This window comes from Callorhinus ursinus, unplaced genomic scaffold (genome assembly GCF_003265705.2).
Source record: "Callorhinus ursinus isolate GAN/ISIS: 27379988/994484 unplaced genomic scaffold, GSC_fseal_2.0 scaffold31, whole genome shotgun sequence".
Classification (NCBI taxonomy): Eukaryota; Metazoa; Chordata; class Mammalia; order Carnivora; family Otariidae; genus Callorhinus; species Callorhinus ursinus.
This window is the reverse complement of record NW_027397093.1, coordinates 15,736,092-15,756,382: the sequence shown is the minus strand read 5'-3', so window position 1 is coordinate 15,756,382 and position 20,291 is coordinate 15,736,092. Positions and strand designations below refer to the sequence as shown.

General features: G+C 41.0%; 1 protein-coding gene and 1 pseudogene across 3 annotated transcripts in view; one reads left to right on the top strand and one right to left on the bottom strand.

Moving 5' to 3' along the window:
- Positions 1-14,466: 14,466 nt before the first annotated feature.
- On the bottom strand, positions 14,467-14,791 carry LOC112807484 (cytochrome c oxidase assembly protein COX16 homolog, mitochondrial pseudogene; annotated as a pseudogene).
- Positions 14,792-17,578: 2,787 nt separating this feature from the next.
- VPS26A (VPS26 retromer complex component A) overlaps positions 17,579-20,291 on the top strand; it is a 37,843-nt gene continuing 35,130 nt past the window's right edge. Inside the window, exon 1 of one of the 3 annotated variants that reach the window (XM_025850236.2) lies at positions 17,579-17,723. In XM_025850236.2, the coding sequence (XP_025706021.1) occupies positions 17,721-17,723 (3 nt within the window). In that variant the 5' untranslated portion in view covers positions 17,579-17,720. Of the gene's footprint in view, positions 17,724-17,767; positions 18,079-18,104; positions 18,125-20,291 lie in introns of those variants that run through there. The other 2 variants (XM_025850235.2, XM_025850237.2) reach the window with 2 other exon arrangements.

Sequence of the window (20,291 nt, the reverse complement as noted above, 5' to 3'; positions counted from 1 at the left end):
GAGGGCCATCGCAGATTTTGAGCTCCCTGGGAGGTCAGCCAACACCTCCTTGGGACTGCTTTGCAGTGCAGTTTCTTCCTTTACTTAGTCTTGCTTCCTTCCATTCCCCTTCCAGGTATCTATCCTGAGAGAGGTCCCTTAGAAACTTTCTGCATGGCTCCATGGAGAATCCATCCTGTGACAGTGGGTGCTAGGAGGGGCAGAAAGCAGATGCGATAATGGAATTTGGGGGGCACTGGGGTGGCTCAGTCAGTTAAGCGTTTGCCTTCAGCTCAGGTCATGATCTCAGGGTCCTGGGATTGAGCCTTACTTGGGTTCTGGGCTCAGTGGGGAGTCTGCTTCTCCCTCTCCCGCTGCCACTCCCCCTTCTTGTGCGTGCACTCTCTCTCTCTCTCTCTGTCAAATAAATATGGAGATAGATCCCCTGCTTCCTAGCTGGCAAATGAGCTGGACCCCATCCCCGGCCATAGATGCAGCACAGTCACAAGACAGGATTACAATTGTTGACATTTTCAGCTGATGGACTGGGATGGTATACCAGTGTGAGAAAAGGCACCAGGGTGTAGTGTATGAGGCATTGAGAAATGTGAGAAAGTAGAATTATAAAGACAATAGTATTGGATGGCTATTGCTGGAAGCAATGAATACTTTTAAAAGAGACAATGAAAAATCAAGGATGATGAATTAAAGGCTAACTGTGAAAAATGGCTTCCCCTGCCCCCCCCCCCGCAGCTTTTAGCACGCCTCAGAGACCCCGCAGGTCGGTTCCAGACCACTACCATAAAGTGAATAGTCCAATAAAGTGAGTCAAATGAATTTTTTGGTTTCCCATTCCATATAAGAGTTATGTTTAACTATACCGTAGTCTATTAAGGATGCTATAGCATTGTGTCTACAAAAACAGTGTACATACCTTAATTTAAAAATACTTTATTGCTGGGGCGCGTGGGTGGCTCAGTCGTTAAGCATCTGCCTTTGGCTCGGGTCGTGATACCAGGGTCCTGGAATTGAGCCCTGCATCGGGCTCCCTGCTCTGGGGGAGCCTGCTTCTCCCTCTCCTGCTCCCCCTGCTTGTGTTCCCTCTCTCGCTGTGTCTCTCAGTTAAATGAATGAATAAAATCTTTTTTTTTAAGATTTTATTTATTTGAGAGAGAGAATGAGATAGAGCATGAGAGGGGGGAGGGTCAAAGGGAGAAGCAGACTCCCCACTGAGCAGGGAGCCCGATGCGGGACCGATCCTGGGACTCCAGGATCATGACCTGAGCCGAAGGCAGTCGCTTAACCAACTGAGCCACCCAGGCGCCCAAATAAATAAAATCTTAAATAAAAATGCTTCATTGCTAAAAAATGCTAACCATCCTCTTTCAGAGAATTATAATCTTTTAGCTAGTGAAGTGTCTTGCCTTGATGTTGATGCCTGCTGACCGACCAGCTTGCTCCAAGGTTGGGGTGGCTGCAAAAATTTCTTAAAATAAGACAATTTTGCCACATTGATTGATTCTTCCTTTCATGGATGATGTCTCTGTAGCATGTGATGCTGTTTGATAGCATTTTACCCACTTCTTTCAAAACTGGAGTCCATCCTCTCAAGCCCTGCCCCTGCTTTAATTGAGTAGATGTAATACTCCAAATCCTTTGTTGTCATTTCGACCATCTTCACAGCATCTTCACCAGGACTAGTTTCCATTTCCAGAAACTACTTTCTTTGCTGATCCATAAGAAGCAACTCAGCTGTTCAAGTTTGGTCATGAGATTGCAGCCATGAAGCCCCAGCTCCAGGCTCCACTTCTAGTTCTCTTGCTGTTTCCACCACGTCTGCCGTTACTTCCTCCACTGAAGTGTCAAACCCCATGAAGTCATCCATGAGGGTCAGTACTAACTTCTTCCACATCCCTTTTCATGTTGATATTTTGACCACTTCCCACGAATCACGAATGTTCTTAATAGCATCTAGAACGGCGGATCCTTTCCAGAAGGTTTTCCATTTACTTTGTGCAAATTCATCAGAGGATCACTATCTATTTCAGCGATAGCCTTAAGAAATATAGTTGTTTAAATAACAAGACTTTCAAGTCTAAATGACTCCTTGATCCAGGTCTGCAGGATGGATGTTGTGTGATGCATGAAAATAACATTAACCTCTTTGTACATTCATTCCATTAGAGCTCTTGGGTGACCCAGTGTGTTGTCAATGAGCAGTAACATTTTGAAATCTTTTTTTCTAAGGAAGTAGGTCTCAACAGTGAGCTTAAAATATTTAGTAAACCATGTTGTAAACAGATGCACTATCATCTAAGCTTTGTTCCATTTATAGAGCACAGGCAGAGTGGGTTAAACATAATTCTTAATGGACCTAGGACTTTTGGAATGGTGAATGAGCACTGGCCTCAACCTAAAACCACCAGCTGCATTAGCCCCTAGCAAGAGAATCAGTTGGTGCTGTGAAGCTCTGAAGCCAGCCATTGACTTTCCTCTAGCTATGGAGGTCCTAGATGGCATCTTTTTCCAGATCCCCATAACAAATATAATAATAATGAAAAAGTTAGAAATACTGTGAGAATTACTAAAATGTGACGCAGAGATATGAAGCGAGCAAACACTGTTGAAAAAATGGCGCCGATAGATGTGTTCAATGCAAGGTTGCCACAAATCAATTTCTAAGAAACACAATACCTGCAAATTGCAAGAAAGTGAAGCACAATTAAGATGGTTATGCTTGTATTAAGAAGCTCTCTTCTGCAGTAGAAGGTGGACATAGCTGAGGACTAGGCCCATGATGTAATCTGAAGACTAGCAGAGTTCAAGAACGTTAAATTGTCAACCTAGCCAAGTCTGTTCTGTAAAGTCAGGGCCCTGATTCGGAAAAAATGGGACCCTGAGAGAGGACATCTAGATTGGTACATTCGGGGATCTCAATGCCCCGGATTCCCTCAAGCCTTCTGAACTTAAGAAGAGGCCCACTCCTTAACAACCAGTGCTTTCCTCTGACTTGAAGATGATGAAGAGGCGTGTGCCCTCAATACCACATGGATGGTCCATCAGGGTCTATCCCGAACATCCCTCCTAGCCATGAGATCAGTAATTAAAGTTACAATAAAAATGAACAGGGAAACACCGGGCCTGCAAAAAAGAAGGGTAATACACTCTGAAGGTTCTGCAGAACCCAGCCATCATGTACCTCAGCAGCTGGGAGAGTGTCTATGGACCTTAATTCTAAGAGTGCTAGAATAAGGGATCGAAGGAAAACATAAAGTACGATCAAGTAGCGTTTATCATTATAGAAGTACTATCCTGGGGTACAAGCCTTAACACCCTGGCAAGAACTCCAGGAGAGGGTGTTGATGCACGGCTAAAATGGCTCTTAAAAGCTTGAAGAAAGTGACGACCCTTCTCAAGTGGAGTGGCAAGTCACACACACACAGATGCGCGCACTAGAACATTACTCAGTTATAAAAAAGAATGAAATCTTGGGGCGCCTGGGCAGCTCAGTCAGTTGAGCGTCTGACACTTGGTTTCAGCCTCAGGTCGTGACCTCAGGGTTGTCGGATCAAGCCCCATGTCAGGCTCTGTGCTCAGTGCGGAGTCTGTTTGGAATTCTCTTTCTCTCCCTCTCCCTCTGCCCCTTCCCCACTTGTGCGTGCTCGCTCTCTCTCTCAAATAAATCTTCTTCTTTTTTTTAAAGGGATTTATTTATTTGGGATGAGCGTGAGCAGGGGCAGAGGGAGAAGGAGAAGCAGACTCCCTGCTGAGTAGGGAGACTAATGTGGGACTCCATCCCAGGACCCTGGGATCATGACCTGAGCTGAAGGCAGACATTTAACCGACTGAGCCACCCAGGTGTCCCTAAAATAAATAAATCTTAAAAAAAAAAAAAGAAGAAGAAGAAATCTTGCCATTTGCAACAACATGGATGGATCTAAAGGGTATTATGCTAGGTGAAATAAGTTAGACAGAGAAAGACAAAAACTGTATGATTTCACTTGTGCTGTACCTGGTTATTTATGCTGTGTGGCAAGAGAAGTAGCCTAAGATTAGAATATATACAGTTTTCATAGGTAGTGGTGAGTGTTTTGGTCAGGGGCCTAAAATAGAAATATTGTATACCGGGGACTAAGAAGTCTGGGGTAAAGCATGTGAATGGCTTAAGATAAGATGCAGAGTGTGAAAATCTTTGTATCAGATGGTAATGCCCATCAGAAAGCATCCATCACAGAGGAAGCATTAAACAACCAGGTAGCTAAATGACTCGGGCAGATGTCAGTCAGCTTCTGTCATCAGCCACCCTAATGCTAGCACAATAAATTCATGAAGGAGTAGCCATAATGGCTGGGATGGAGGCTGTGCATGGCCACACCGACCAAGGCTGATCTAGCCACTGATGCTGCCAAGTGTCCCATATGCCACCAACAGAGCTCATTGCTGAGCCACTGATATGGCACCATTCTTCAAGGAGACCTTTGTGGCAGGTTGACTATATTAGGCCCCTTCCATTCTGGAAGGGCCAGGGATTTGTTCTAATAGGAACAGACATGTATTCTAGGTATGGATTTGCCTTTCTTACATACAGGGCCTCCAACAACATCAATATCTAAGGGCTTACGGAATGTTTGATCCACAAACATGATTGCATCAAACCAAAGGACCCACTTCACAACAAAGAATTTAGCAGTGGCACATGACCATGGGATCCAATGGTTCTGTCACCTCCCCTAGATGCCACCAACATGATATAATGATAGTCTGTTGAAGGTACAGCCAAGATACCAGCTTTCATATAATACACTGAGGTTGGGATGCCAACTTCCAGGATACAGTAGACATGCTAAATCAATAAACTTTATATTGTGCTGGGTCCATAATATGTAGAATACATGGTTCCAGGAAGCAAGAAGTGGAAGCAGGATAGGACATAATTATTTTTTTTAAAGATTTTATTTATTTAATAGAGAGAGAGAGAGAGACAGTGAGAGAGGGAACACAAGCAGGGGGAGTGGGAGAGGGAGAAGCAGGCTTCCTGCTGAGCAGGGAGCCCGATGCGGGGCTCGCTCCCAGGACCCTGGGATCATGGCCTGAGCCGAAGGCAGTCGCTTAACCAACTGAGCCACCCAGGCGCCCGTGGATAGGACATAATTAACATCAAACCCGTTTGGGGAATTCGTGCATCCTATCCCTGTAACTCTGTGTTTTGCAGATTTAGCTGTTACAGTTCCTTAGGGGAAACTTCTTCACCAGGGGACATAATAAGAATCCTACTGAACTTTAAGCTATGGCTGTCATCATTCAAGTACGTTCCAGTTCTGCACAGGTGTTGATCCTAAGAACACCCCCTGGGTATACTTGCTCTATGGGTTTGCCTCTCATAGACCCCAACTCATAGAAATTATCTTTATAGCACTTTACTTTTTGTGGCAGTTGTTAAGTTATACCCTGATCTTTCTGTTAATAAACCTACCTGTGATTATTCAACAGGAACTTCATGAGTTTTTATGCTCTGTAGGGTGTTACTGACATGAGACCTATTTTTTGGCTCCCATAACTAGTGTAGTGGAGGGGGGAAAAGGCATGTTTTAGAAAATACACATATTGCTTTGTGTTTTCTATTTAAATGTTACGTTTTACACATTTGAAGAAAGACCATAGTCTAGGTTAATTTTTTTGTAGTTTCAAGTTTTTATTTAAATTCTGGCTAATTGGGATGCCTGGGTAGCTCAGTCAGTTAAGTGTCTGCCTTTGGCTCAAGCCATGATCCCAGGGACCTGGAATGGAGTCCTTGCTCAGCGGGGAGCCTGCTTCTCCCTCTGCCTGCCACTCCCCCTGCTTGTGTTCTCTCTCTCTCTCTCTGACAAATAAAATAAATAAAATCTTTTAAAAAGTTATAAATTCCAGTCAGTTAACATACAGTGTAGTATTGGTTTCAGGAATAGAGTTCAGTGATTCATCACTTACATACAACACCCAGTGCTCATCACAACAAGTGCCCTCCTTCATACTCATCACCCATTTAACCCATCCCCAGGTTGATTTTTATCTTAAAAAATGACACTTTTATTGAGAAAAATCTTAAGCTTGTCACAAAGGAAATGTAGATTATTTCTGTCTTTGGAGAGGTAATTAGACCACATGAAAAACTATGAGCTTTAGAACTTCAAAGTCCTGGCTTAAATACCAATTTCACCCTTTACTAGATTGGTAACTCAAGACGAGTTACTTCATTTTGCTACACTTGTCCAGGGAGGGCAATGTGGTGAGGGGGTTAATCGTGTGGACTCTGAGAACAGATTACCTGGATTCAGAACTCTGTCACTTACCAAACAGGTAAGCTTGGCTGGGTTACTTGACCTCTCTGTACCTCAGCTTCCTCTTCAAAATGAAGATAATGACAGTGCCTACCTTACAGTTTTATTGAGAAGATTAAATAAATTGATGTATGTAAAGTGCTCAGGACAATGTCATTGAGTGAGTGATCAATAAACATAGGTTATGATCCTTATCTATACTATAGGTCAACAATATTTTCCCGTAGGGTTGTGGTAAAGATCAAATGAGGCAATATATGAGATATGATTAGCTCAGTGCCTGGCACATAGTAAGCCCTTAGAACGATTATAATCACGAAAACGTGTGTTACAGCTACTTCATAAGATTATTTTAAAGATTCCATCTATGTGCCAGGTACTGTGCTAGGGGCTGGGGATACAGAGGGAAACAAAGACATGCAAGATAGCCTTTGTCCTTGAGCTTAGAGTCTCACAGAGATTGAATGAGAATGAATGTGTTAGTCTTGCCTGGTACAAAGGAAAGTGGATAGGTGGACGTAAATATTCTCAGGCACATAGAGAAGTAGGACCCATGTAGGTTTTTTTTCTAATTCTCACTCTTTTACCTTTTTGGTTCTATTTGTCAATAATTTGCCATAATTATGGGGCTTTTTCGAGGGGGAGGACTTAGGGTTTCTTCTAATTTGTACTTTTGAGTAATGAATTCATGGTCACTTTTTCTCATATTATACAATCAACAAAAACCTACAAAGGATCAAGCTACCAGGAATGAACAGTTAAGAGTACTCACAACGGGGGCGCCTGGGTGGCTCAGCCGGTTAAACATCTGACTCTTGATTTTGGCTCAGATCATGATCTCAGGGTCATGAGATTGAGCCCCTCATCAGGCTCTGGGCTCAGCATGGAGACTGCTTGAATTCTCTCTCTCCCTCTCCGCCCCACCTCCCCCCTCTCTAAATAAATAAATAAACAAACAACTAAATAAAATCTTTTAAAAACGAGCACTCACAGTGTAGAGGGGGAAACACATAAATAGCTATAATACATTTTACATTATAGATATTTTTTCAAATCTGTAATAATTACAAACAAAAAGCAAGGTAGCAAAGAGAAGAGAATGATTGATTTTGCAAAAGCTTTTTGTCTCTATTCCCTCAGCAAGTAGTCTGTTTTATCATTTGAGTCACCGCTTAAAATATTAATACAATTGATCTTTCAGAACTCTATTTGTCTTCTTAGGTTTGTACTAACCCAGGGTTTTGCAGCTTTAGCATTATTGACATTTTGGACAGGATACCTCTTTGTTGTAGGGGGCTGCCCTGTGCTTGTAAGATGTTTAGCAGCATTTCTGATCTCAGTAGCACTCCTACAAACCTGACAATCAAAAATGTCTCCAGGGGCACCTGGGTGGCTCAGTTGTTAAGCGTCTGCCTTCGGCTCAGGTCATGGTCCCAGGGTCCTGGGATCGAGCCCCGCATCGGTCTCCCTGCTCCACAGGAAGCCTGCTTCTCTCTCTCTCCCACTCCCCCTGCTTGTGTTCCCTCTCTCGCTGTGTCTCTCTCTGTCAAATAAATAAATAAATCTTAAAAAAAAAAATGTCTCCAGATATTGGCAAATGCCCATTAGGGAGAAATAACCCCTCTTTTTGAGAACCACTGCATTAAACCAATGATTATTTTTGGACTTAAGTCTTATCAGTTATGTTTCCAGCTTATAATGGTATAGTATGATTTATCATTCATCATTGGTCCATAGAAACTTGGAACTTTACTATCACAATCATGCTGCTAGTTGATATGTGATTTGTTACAGAGGAAATTACCTCAGTGATTTATGCACAAATCTACATTTTAAATGTTTATATGTTGATTACTGGATGTTTTATTTTTTTATCTTCACAAGGACAAAATGCTAATAAAATGAAACTTTCAGAGACTAAGAAAGAGCTCTTGGGAAATAAAAACAAAATAGTATCTTTTAGTTAATTATTGCTGTTAATAAATTACCTCAAAACTTACTGGTTTAGAACAACAATAAACTTTATTTATTTCATAGTTTTTGTGGAGTAGAAATCTGGGAGTGGATTACCTAGGTAGTTCTGGTCTAAACCCCACGGGGCGGGGGGTGTCTTTTCATAAGATTGCAGTTAGGACGTTAGCTTGGGTGGCAGTCATCTGAAGATTTGACTGGGGTGGAGGATCAGCTTTCCAAGATGGCTCACTCACATGGCTGGAAAGTTAGTGCTAGCTGTTCACAGGAGGCCTCAGTTCCTCACTATGTGGACCTCCCCATTTGGCTACATGACATGGCTGCTGACTTCTCTCAGAGTGAATGATCCAAGAGAGCACAAGTCAGAAGCAGCCTTTCAAGTCACATGCTACCACTTCCACTTTTTATGTTGGGCATACAGAACAACCTTGAAGAATTTGAGAAGAGACTACATAGAAGTATGGATCTTTGGGGGCCATCTTAGAAGCTGGCTACCATGACACAGCAATAAAAAAATTATAGGTGTTGGAACATAAAACTGGGGGGAAATCCCCTAGAAAAGAGAACAAGAACAACAAAACCAGATAGGTGGAAAATAGGAAAAAAAAATATGAAAATGAAACAATCAGTCCACTAAGCCCGATATATGACTAATAGAAGATCCAGGAAGAGTGGGGACAGAAAAGAGATGAGAGGAAATCATCAAAGAAATTTAGCAAGGTTGCAAGATACAAGTCAATATAGAAAACCATACACACACACACACACACACACACACACACACACATAAAGAAAACCATATACACACACAAGCATTAAAGAATTAGAAAATGAAATTTAAAAATTTCACTTAAGGGGTGCCTGGGTGGCTCAGCCATTAAATGTCTGCCTTTGGCTTAGGCCATGATCCCAGAGTCCTGGGATCAAGCCCTGCTTCGGGCTCCCTGCTCCACTGGAGCCTGTTTCTTCCTCTCCCACTCCCCCTGCTTGTGTTCCCTCTCTCGCTGTCTCTCTCTGTCAAATAAATAAAATCTTTAAATTCCACTGAAAATAATATCAAAAATATAAATGCTTAGGGCTAACTTTAACAAAGAGGTGTAAGACCTCTACACAGGAAACTATAAAACATGGCTTGAGAGAAATTGGAGAAGATCTAAATAAATAGAGAAATATACCATGTTCATGGATTGGAAAGCTCAATATTGTTAAGATGTCAGTTTCCCCCAAATTGAGTTATCAATCTCAATAAAAGTCATAGTAGGTTTTTTGGTAGAGGTGGATTAACAATTCAAAAATTTATGAGGAAATACAAAGAACTTAACCAAAACATTCTAGAAAAAGAACTAAGTTGGAGTAATTACGCTTCCTCACTTCAAGGCTTACTATAAAGCTATAGTAATCCAGACAATGTAGTATTGTATAAAGGTAGACTAATAGTCAATGAAACAGAATAAAAACTTGAGAAATAGATCCATAATTCTATAGGCAATAGATTTTTGACAAAGACACCAAAGCAATTTAATGAGGCAAAAAAATTATTTTCAACATATGGTGCTAGAACCATGTGGACATAAATAATCCCTCAAATCCTACCTCATGTTATTTGCAAACTTTGAGATGGATCACATACCTAAATGTAAAAGCCAAAAATCTCAAATCATTCAAAAACATTAAGAAAATAAGTAGGCAAGCTACAGACTGGGAGAAAATATTTGCAATTAATATATCTGATATGGGACATGTATCCAAAATATTTAATAAACTAGAACCCCATAAGATAAACATTCCAATAAAAGATTGGCAAAGTTGTAACAGACACTTCACAAAAGGAGGTATATACACATATGACCCATAAACACATGAAAAAGTGCTTGACATTAATCATCAGGAAAATGCAAACTAAAACTACAGTGAGATAACCACACATTTATAACAATGGCTAACATTGAAGATTTATTTATTTTGAGACTTGCACACTTCATTGTGTATAAATTATATCTCAATAAAACAAGAAAAGGGAACAGTGAGATAAAACATTAAGTGTGAAAACATTCAAGAAAAGAACTATATATTTTGAGAGAAACACCTGCCATTGACAATGGCAACCAAAAAAAGGAAAAAAAGAGTATTTACCATGATTATAGCTGTACTGGCTAAAGTTAAAGAGAATATATTTATATATTCTATATGTATTTTCTACATATATATCCTATAAATATATTTAAATATATTCCATTTGAATATATAGCTATCTTCTAAGTTGAGAAAAAAGTGTTTTTATACCCAGCATAATTTAATTTTAATTTTTTTCATTCTTCTAGTGTATTTGTACATGATTCTATTTACTTAGCTTTGGCTGTCAACTCTGCAAAGAGTTGCTCCTTTACACTGTCACAGTTATTACTATGACTTTTTAGTCTTCATAAATTTCAATAAAGAGCTATTTTTCTCCTACGTGGTTCCTGATAGGTAGATAAAAACTTAAATTATCTTCTTACCTAATACTTTTTTACCTAAACCTGGTACTTTTGTTTATGAAAGTCAATGCTTGTAAGTTAGTCACATTTTCCCCATGTCTTTTTTTCTTGCAAAGTGCAAATTTAGAGATGTCACAGTCCTTGCCTGGCAAAAACTGTACTTCTTACCATCTAGCTTTAATATTCTGGCTTGCCAAATAAGTAGATAGGGAGATAGATAAATAAATAAATAACTTGCTCAACAGTTCTGTTGCTCCTTGCATTTATTATAATAGCACAGTTACTGGGTTTTGATCAGTAGAACAAGTCATTAGTATAAACTGATCTCTGGTGTGACCTTCTTGGCCAGCTTTTTGCTTTGCTTTGTTTTTGTTTTCTTTTGCCAGCTCTTATTTATACTTGGCTTCACCAGTATTTCTTTGCTGCTGCTACTTTTCTTTCATTTATTCTCTCTGATGTGTTGATATTTAGGCTCCCAGACAAGAGTAGGTGGGAACCAGAAGAACAGTCAAGATAACAGGCGAATTTAAGTAAAAAAAAAAAAAAAATCGTCTTCCTCTTTCATTGATAATGTCTCATTCCATGAAGACTTGCATTGTTATGATTGTCTTCTCACAGTTCAAATGACAATACCAGTGTCAGTACAGTTATGAATAATATACTAATACCTAATATGGCTTTAAAATAACTTTTAGACATTTAGAAATCACTGGACCCCATCCAGGTTCTATCTGACTTGTTAAATGTACTTTGACTATACTTTTACTTACTAATGTCAAGTGGGGAGTCTAGAACTGGAGTGGGAGTCAGGACACCAGCTCTTCTCCATTAATAAATTGTATAGTCTTTTGATCCTAATAAGGGTTGGACTAGTTGATCTCCAAGTAGATCTACAGCTCTAATTAAAAATTAAGTCAGGGGTGCCTGGGTGGCTCAGTCGGTTAAGCGCCTGCCTTCGGCTCAGGTCATGATCCCAGGGTCCTGGAATTGAGCCCCACGTTGGGCTCCCTGCTCAGCAGAGAGCCTGTTTCCCCTCTCCCTCTGCTACCCCCCACTGCTTGTGCTCTCTCTCTCTGACAAATAAATAAAATCTTTAAAAAAATATGTATTGTGGGTTTACTGTATTTTAGGTATCGCAGTTGGTCAGAGGCATGGGATGAAGTTGTAGCTTTTGGTTCCTTCCCTAAATCTGGTAAGGAAGGGAGACTATTCAAAGGGAATAAACAGAGTCCTCTGTTGAAATGAAGATGGAAGACAACAGTTCTCCTCAAGGTTGTGAAGGTACACAGGCTATAACAGAAAATGCTGCTTTAAAATTCTGACCCTATAATCCTCCTTGGATCTAGAGAGGAGAGCAACATCTGTAGATCTCCTTCTTATACCCAACTGTTCTCTAACTGTTCTTCTTCCTGTATTACTGTCCCTGTCATTTATTAGGTTTCGGCTACACTGCCTTCCCATTCCTGGAAAGAACTAAGCTTTTTCCTAACTCAGAACCTTAGCATTCACTGTTCTGCCTGGGATGGACCTCTTCCTTCAGTTCTTCTAATAGGTGACTCCTCCCTTCAGATTTCAGTTTCAATGTCACTTTCCCACCACTCTATCTAAAAATAGCTCTTTTCCACTCATGTCACCATGTTTATTTCTTTTTAGTGCTTTCTTCTAATTGAAACTATTATATTTAATTACTTTTTCTATACTCCAATATAAGCTCCTTGGGGACAAGAACAACTTCCTCCTCCTCCTCTCTCTTCCTCCTCTTCTTCTTCTTTTCTAATTGACTCTATCTCCACAGCTTAAAACAACACCTGCCATTTAGTGAGCACTCATTAAGCATATGTTTAATGAACAAATATTTGGATCCCTGTTTGGATCCCAGAATCCAAATATCTGGCTCCAGGAAATACTCTCATTTATTTGATCGATCTATCGATCTATCTATCTATCTATCTATCTATCTATCTATCTATCATCTATCATCATCTATAGATACACTACTTAGAAGGGGAAAACATAAAACACATTCCTTCTTAGATTTATCCTTGCTTTCTTTGCAGCCTTAGACTAAAAGTTTCATTTATTTTCATTTCATTTCACTTTATCTATATCTTAATGCTGATTTGAGCATCAACAATAACAGAGATGAACTTTATTTTTTTATTTTTTTTAACGATTTTATTTGACAGAGAGAGAGAGAGAGAGGAAGCACAATCAGAGGTTGTGGCGGAGGGAGAGGGAAAGGGAAATGGAGAAGGCTCCCTGCTGAGCAGGGAGCCCAATGTGGGGCTCCATCCTGGGACCCTGGGATCATGACCTGAGCTGAAGGCAGACACTTAACTGACTGAGCCACCCAGGTGCCTCCAGAGATGAACTTTAAAACATATATAAAGGTGTTGTCCCACTCCACTAAATAGGAATTTTATAGGTACACAAAGGAACACATTTAACTAGTGTGGGGCCAACCCACAGATCATGGATTTTACAGAAATTTCTGCCTTATAAACTTGGTTTAGGATTTTTGCAGCTAAGTTAATGAAGGATATTGATATGCAGTTTTCTTTCCTGTAATGTCCTTGTCAGAGTTTGGTATCAGGGTTATGCTGGCCTCAGAAAAGAAGTTGGCAAGTGTTCTCTCCTCCTATATTCTCTTAAAAAGTTTGTGTAGATTGGGGTACCTGGGTGGCTCAGTTGGTTAAGCGTTTGCCTTCAGCTCAGGTCATGATTCCAGAGTCCTGGGATCGAGCCCCACATGGGGCTCCTTGCTCAGCGTTGGTATTATTTCTTCCTTACATTTTGGTAGAACTTACCAGGGAATTCTGTAGCCTAGAGGAGTTTTGGGGTGGGAAGATTTTAAATTTTCTGTTCAATTTCATTGATGTAAGATGTTCAGATTTTGTATTTCCTCTTATGTTCATTTCAGAAAGTTTTTTTTTTTTTAAAGATCCATTTATTTATTTGAGAGAGAGAGAGAGAATGCACACAAGTCGGGGGAAGGGCAGAGGAGAGACTCTTCAAGCAGACTTCCTGCTGAGCGTGGAGCCCGATGTGGGGATTGATCACACAACCCATGAGATCACGACCTGAGCAGAAACCAAGAGCCAGATGCTTAACTGACTGACCCACCCAGGCACCCCTCAGAAAGTTGTTTTAATGGAAGGTGTCCATTTCCCCTAAGTTGTCAAACTTACTGGCATGAAAGTTGTTCATATATTTCTCTATTATCCTTTTGATGTCTGTAGGATTTGAAGTGATGTCTTCTTTCCCATTCCTAATATTGTTAATTTACATTTTCTCTTATTTTCTTGATTAGTATTGCCAGGGGCTTATCAACATTATTAATCTTTTTAAAGAACCAACTATTGCATTTCTTTTTTTTTTTCCTTAACATGTTTTGATTGTATCAATACAATCATCAGGTGACACTTTGGAGACTGATTAGTATATCCTGTGAGGTACTATAAGTAAAACCAAAACTCTCATCAGCCTGTGATCGATATTATTTTCCTACATAGGTTTGACATAAAATCACTGCCTGAAGTTACTGTGACTTTTTATCAAGATCATCTGTCATCACGTTACTCACATCCAAGCTTCTGCAGGTCTGAAATTTTCTTCCCACTTGCATATGAAGTGGGAATTCCAGTTGATAACATTTTTGTTAAAAAAAGAAAGAAAGAATGAATGAATGAAAGAAAGAAAGAAAGAAAAAAGAAAGAAAAGAATCAACTGAGTCGAGTTGTCTTAGTCTTAAGAATTTCTGGATTTCGTCCTTGGAGGAGGTCGGGATCTTCCCAAGGTCTGGGTCCTCGAATATTCTTCCAGTCATCAAAAGCAGAATCCTTTATTTTCTCATGCTCTGATTCCAATGATACTTTATTTATTTTCAGTTTTTTTTCTAATTCAGGATCAATCTTAATTTTCACAGCATCATAGCAGATTTGTGAAAATTCACAAAGACCAAAAGAACCTCCAACAATCAGCAACAGCATGGGGACTCCAAAGCGTCTTGTTCTTGCACAAGGCGCGCATCACCGCACGTACAGACATGCCTGAACTCTCCCACGCGTGGACGCCTAGTCCAACAGGCCCAACGCGGCCTCCCGAATCCAAGCTCCCTCCCCAGGAGGAAGTCCTTGACTCGCCTCCTTTCCTTGGCCTCCAACTATTGCATTTCTTGATCTTCTCTATTGCTTGCCTATTTCTATTCCATTGACTTCTATTCTTATCTTTGTCTTCCTTCTTTCTACTCTGCATTTAATTTTTTTTATTGTGGTAAGGAACACACAAAATTTACCATCTTAACCATTTTTAAGTGTGCAGTTCGGTAGCAGTTAAGTATATTCACATTGCTGTGAGACAGATCTCCAGAACATTTCCATCTGGCAAATCTGAAACTCTATATCCATTAAATAGTAACTTCTCTTTCCCCCTTCCCCCAGCTTCTGGTAACCACCATTCTATTTTCTGTGTCTATGAATTTGACTTAGATACCTTATATAAGTGGAATCGTATGGTATTTGTCTTTTTGTGACTGGCCTATTTCACTTAGCACAGTGTCCTCAGGGTTCATTTATGTTCTAGTGTGTGACAGGATTCCTTTCCTTTTGAAGATGGATTAATATTCCATTTATCTGTCCGTGGACATTTGGGTTCCTTCTACCTCTTGGCTGTTATGAATGAACATGAGTGTTCATATGTGCTATGAATGTGAATATGCAAATATTTCTGAGACCCTACTTTCAATTCTTTTGGATATATAGCCAGAAGTGAGACTGTTGGGTCATGACAGTTCTAGTTTCAATTTTTTGAAGAACCTCCATACTGTTTTCCATAGGGGGCTCACCATCTTGCAATCCCACCAACAGTGCACAAAGGTTCCAATTTCTCCACATCCTCACTCACACTTATTATTTTTTTTAATAGTAACCATCCTAATAGGTGTGAGATGCTACCTTGTGGTTTTGATTTGCATTTATCCGAATGTTGAGTATCTTTTCATATGCTTATTGGGCATTTGTACATCATCTTTGGAGAAATGTTTGTACAAGTCCTTTCCCACTGTTTAACTGGGTTATTTGATTTTTTGTTATTGTTGTAGTCATTCTTCATATATTCTAGATATTAAGAATATATATTGAGTTGAAGGAGTAACATATATTCTGGATATCTTATCAGATATATGATTTGCAAATATTTTCTCCCTTTCCATAGGTTTCCCTTCCACTCTGTTGTGTCCTTTGATGAAGAAAAGTTTTTAAGTTTGATACAGTTCCATTTGTCTATCTTTGCTTTTGTTGCCTGTGCTGTGTGTCATTTTTGTTGAAATCATTGCCAAGTCCAAAGATTTTCCCCCTATGTTTTCTCCTGCAAGTTTTACAGTTTTAGGTCTTAAACCCATTTTGAGTGAATTTTTTTGTATATGGTGTAACATAATGGTCCAACTTCATTCTTCTGCAAGTGGATATTGTTTTCCCAACACCATTTGTTGAGAAGACTGTCCTTTCCCCATAGATTTGTCATGGCACCTTTGTTTGAAGATAATGTAACCACCTACGTGAGGGCTTTTAATTTTTTTTTATTATTTTAGAGAAGTTTTAAGTTCACAGCAAAGTTGAGTGGGAAGTACAGTTCCCATATATCCCCTGCTCCCCTCCACATGGTAGTATGGTTTTATTTCCTGATGTGAACTTACACTGCTGATTTTAAAACTCTTCTTTTCAAATATATGCATTGAAAGCTACCGATCTCCCTGTAAATACTACTTCAGCTGTATCCCATAAATTCTATTATAATTTTCTTCTAGTTCAAACTATTTTTAAGTTTCCACTGTCTTCTTTGACATAGAGGTTTAGAACTACGTTGCGTAGTTACCATATATTTGTGGATTTTCTGACTATCTTTTTGTTATCTCTAGGTGAATTTCATTGTGGTTAGAGACCATGCTCTAACTTCAAGCCTTTTAAAATTTTACACGTGCTTTATGGCCCTGCCTCACAAAACTTGATTTTGTTTTGTTATGATGGGGTAATGATGGTGCGTTCAGATGAGCATTTTTTCTGCTTTGGTCATGTATACACTGTGGTGGTTCAACACTGCTTTTAAAAAACTAAAACAGCACCCCATTAATCTGGAGGGCCTCTAGGCTCATACCACAGTGTCTGGATGCGGTCAAAGCCAGAGTACTGGCTAGCTGCACCACCTGCTTTAGGAAGCCCCCCCACCCCTCACGTACTGGCCGGACAGCACAGCTCAGGTGGCTAGATTGCAAGATATCCGTGTACTTTACAAAGCAACGGATGTAGCACTCTCACATTTTTCCCACTGGCCGGCTCTTCAGAGGCTACAGTGCTAACAAGTTCTCAAAACCCAGCAGCTCTCAGTGGGAGAGGGAGCTGGATAGTTCCAGAAAGATGAAAGAAGAATGCCTCCTCCCTGGATGAAGAGAACATGTACCTTGCAAGGCCTAAGGAAGCAGCGCCTCGGGTAACAGCTCCCCTTCGCCTCAGCTGCCCAGTAACCCACCCGGGGAGAGCGCCTGCAGGGCGGAACAAACCCTCCCGCCTTCCTCTCCAGCTACTCAAACTTCCACAGGGAAGAGGAACTGGGAGTGGCAAAAAAGCCCGTCAGCGAACCGCTCCCCACGTGACCGAAGAGAGGGCGAGGAGGGCCTGAGGAGCCTGCGTCCACTCAGGCCCCTCCCACTTTACGGCACTCGGTGGCCCCGCCCCCTAGAGTATAGGGTGGAGCACGAGGCCCCGCCTCCAAACTGCCTCTCCTCGAGGGCCAGGCTGGCCAGTGGGGCGGGGCAAGAGGCCGGGAGGGGACTGGAGCAGGGGGAGGAGAGGAAAGGAAGGGAGGGATCACGTGCGGCCAGCGGCTCGAGGTCACGTGACGGGCGCTGGGGCGGAGGGAATCTGGACTAGGAGTTCTGAGGGAAGCGGAGTGAGGTGGTGGGGACGCGGCGGCGGCGCTGACAATGGTGAGTGCGCGGTGCTGCCCGCGCGCTCGCCTCCAGCCCTGGCCTCAGAGCGCGCGGCGGGACGGCCAACGGCCGGCTTGGTGTCCCGGGTGGGGCGGAGGGCAACGTCAGGAGGGGGGCAGCCAGCAGGGCGGGGAGCGGGGCTAGGCCTGTCTGGCCGCCGCGGGATCGGGGAAGGGCGGGCGGCAGCGCCGCCTCTTCCCGGTCTCGCAGAGGCCCGAGCACCTGCGGGCGGCGGCGCGCTCTCCTGGCCATGTCGGAGCCTCTGCCCGCCTTCCTCGACCGGCTTTGGGGGCCCTGGCTGGGTACTCGGACCCCGCCTGTGCGGGGGCTCAGCGCCGCCTCCCCTTCCAAGGTAGCCAGTCCCTCCGCTCCTTCCGGACAGCCTTGCTTCCCTTCAGGTGGAGTGACCCGGGAGTCCCCCAGTTCCGGGCTGGGGTGGGGGAGACTGGGTCACTCTCTTCCAGTGTGTCACGGGATTGATAAACTCCACGTTGTTGTTTTTATCTCGATGTGGTGACATTCGGCGATATCTTGACCCCAGTTCAGCCTTGATGTTGACACTTGTAGAACGGGAGAGAAAAAGGAAAGGACATTGAAGTGGGGACGTCTTTAATTCAAAGCACACTGGTTTTGTGCCCGCTAGTTTAAGCTCTGGCTCTCATTTCCTTCCCCAAGCCATTTTCTCGAAACTTAACGCTTTGGGATGTTGAAATGGCCTAGGGAACAGAGAAGGGAGGGAAGTCAGAGTACTCTAACCAGTTAGTGGGAAGCACTGGCGTGGGCACGATACCTTTAACTTTGTGTTGGCTGTCTCCTCTAGATTGGATCTCATTTAGCTCACTTTATGGTATTCGTTTCATTTAGCAAGCATACGTTGAGCGCCTACTGTGTGCTCTCCTGATACTATCAGCTTTCCCAAAACTCACCGGTTCAGTAAACTGCTTGAGACTTTTGGCTGAAGACGAAGCTAGGTTTACTTAAAAAAAAAAAAAAAAAGTTGTTTTGAATAAATGCATTTTAAACTCAGAAGGCGTGTTGATTTGATTAAAATTAGAAAAGTAAAGACAGGCATATTCATTCTTAAACTTGGGGCCTTTTTTTTCATGCAACAAATAATTATTTAGGCGTACCCAAGGGCCGCTAGCAAAACTGAAACAGCCCTTGCTCTCTTGTAGCTTACAGTCTAGAGGGAGGTAAACGTCTCTATTTGTGTAATTATTTGTTTAACGTGGAAATAACAGTTGTGATAAATCTAACAAGTATTGGGAGACCTTGCCTAGTCAGAGAGTTAGGGAAGTCTTCTTTAATTGAATATACTTTGCCAAGAAGACTTAAAAGCTTTTTTGCTTATTTTAAAAATTAGTTTAAGAGCAATTTTCAAGTTACTCGTCAAACATTAAATTGTAAAGCTTTATAACACTGAAATGGACATAAATGCAATCTGTGCATGAAAATTTGCTGTTTCATTGCTTGTGTAAATTTTGAGAGTCTCCCTTTCCACTCACCTTGAGTTGCATTTCTTTACATCCACTGGAAGGAGTGAAATTTCTTCAGTGAGGGCTAGAAAATTTGTTGACTTTTAACATATCCACATGCAATTTTGCTGGATGGTAATGCTCAGTAGGGGTTTATGAATTATATGAAAAATCTTAAATTGACCTACAGGTGATAATGAGGGTTAGGCTACAAGTAGAAAACTAAAAACAATGCTATAATCTTTTAATAGTCATATATATTGCAGTCTAGTTATTTAAAGGCTACCTGAGTTTTGACTTGTATATTACTGTCTAATACTGCTCCTGAAAATCTCATATTCTGAATGCTCACTTAAGCTATCTTCGCCAGAACTGAGTAGTCTTTCACTGTAAAATTTTTTTTTGTAATTTCAGCAAAAGTCTGTGTTAATGTATCCTAACCTTTACAGTTTGCATTCCCTTTCCACCTCTTAGTCTTCACCATCCTGTCAGTTATGTATTTTGTTTCCTCTTTATATATCAGGAGAATTATTATAATTTGTGAATAATTTTAAAAAAGATCTTAAGTTTTCTTTTACATTTTCTTTGAAATGACAGAAGATGCACATCTTGCAATAAAAACTTCAAAAGCAAGACTTTGGGTAGAGAAATCTTTTTCTTTCAACTCCTTTTAGAAGGAAAACAAAAAAGACAAACTTTTCTCAGATATTTTTTCTCTTTGTCGTCTACTTGTTAAATGTAAGACATCAACAGTTTTCTTGAGACTTTTAGTAAGACTAGTTCATTTTTGATGTGTCCTAGTGTGAAAAACTGGATGTTAACCTGGTGCTCAATTCTCTGTTAACCTTGTCAAGGTACTGTAGCTTATTACTCAACCTATTAGGCATGTGTTGTAACTAAGCTTTTAAAAATACCTTCTAGTCTCTCCCCATCTTAGTGTTTTGATTGTGTTGAAAAGTAAGTGCTTTTTAAATTTTTAGTTATGAAATACTTCGTGCATACAAAAAGTAATAGAGGGTAACACATAGCTTTCACATATTTTTAATGCCTAGGAATTTTTCATTTTTATCTATGGTGTCAAAATAAGACT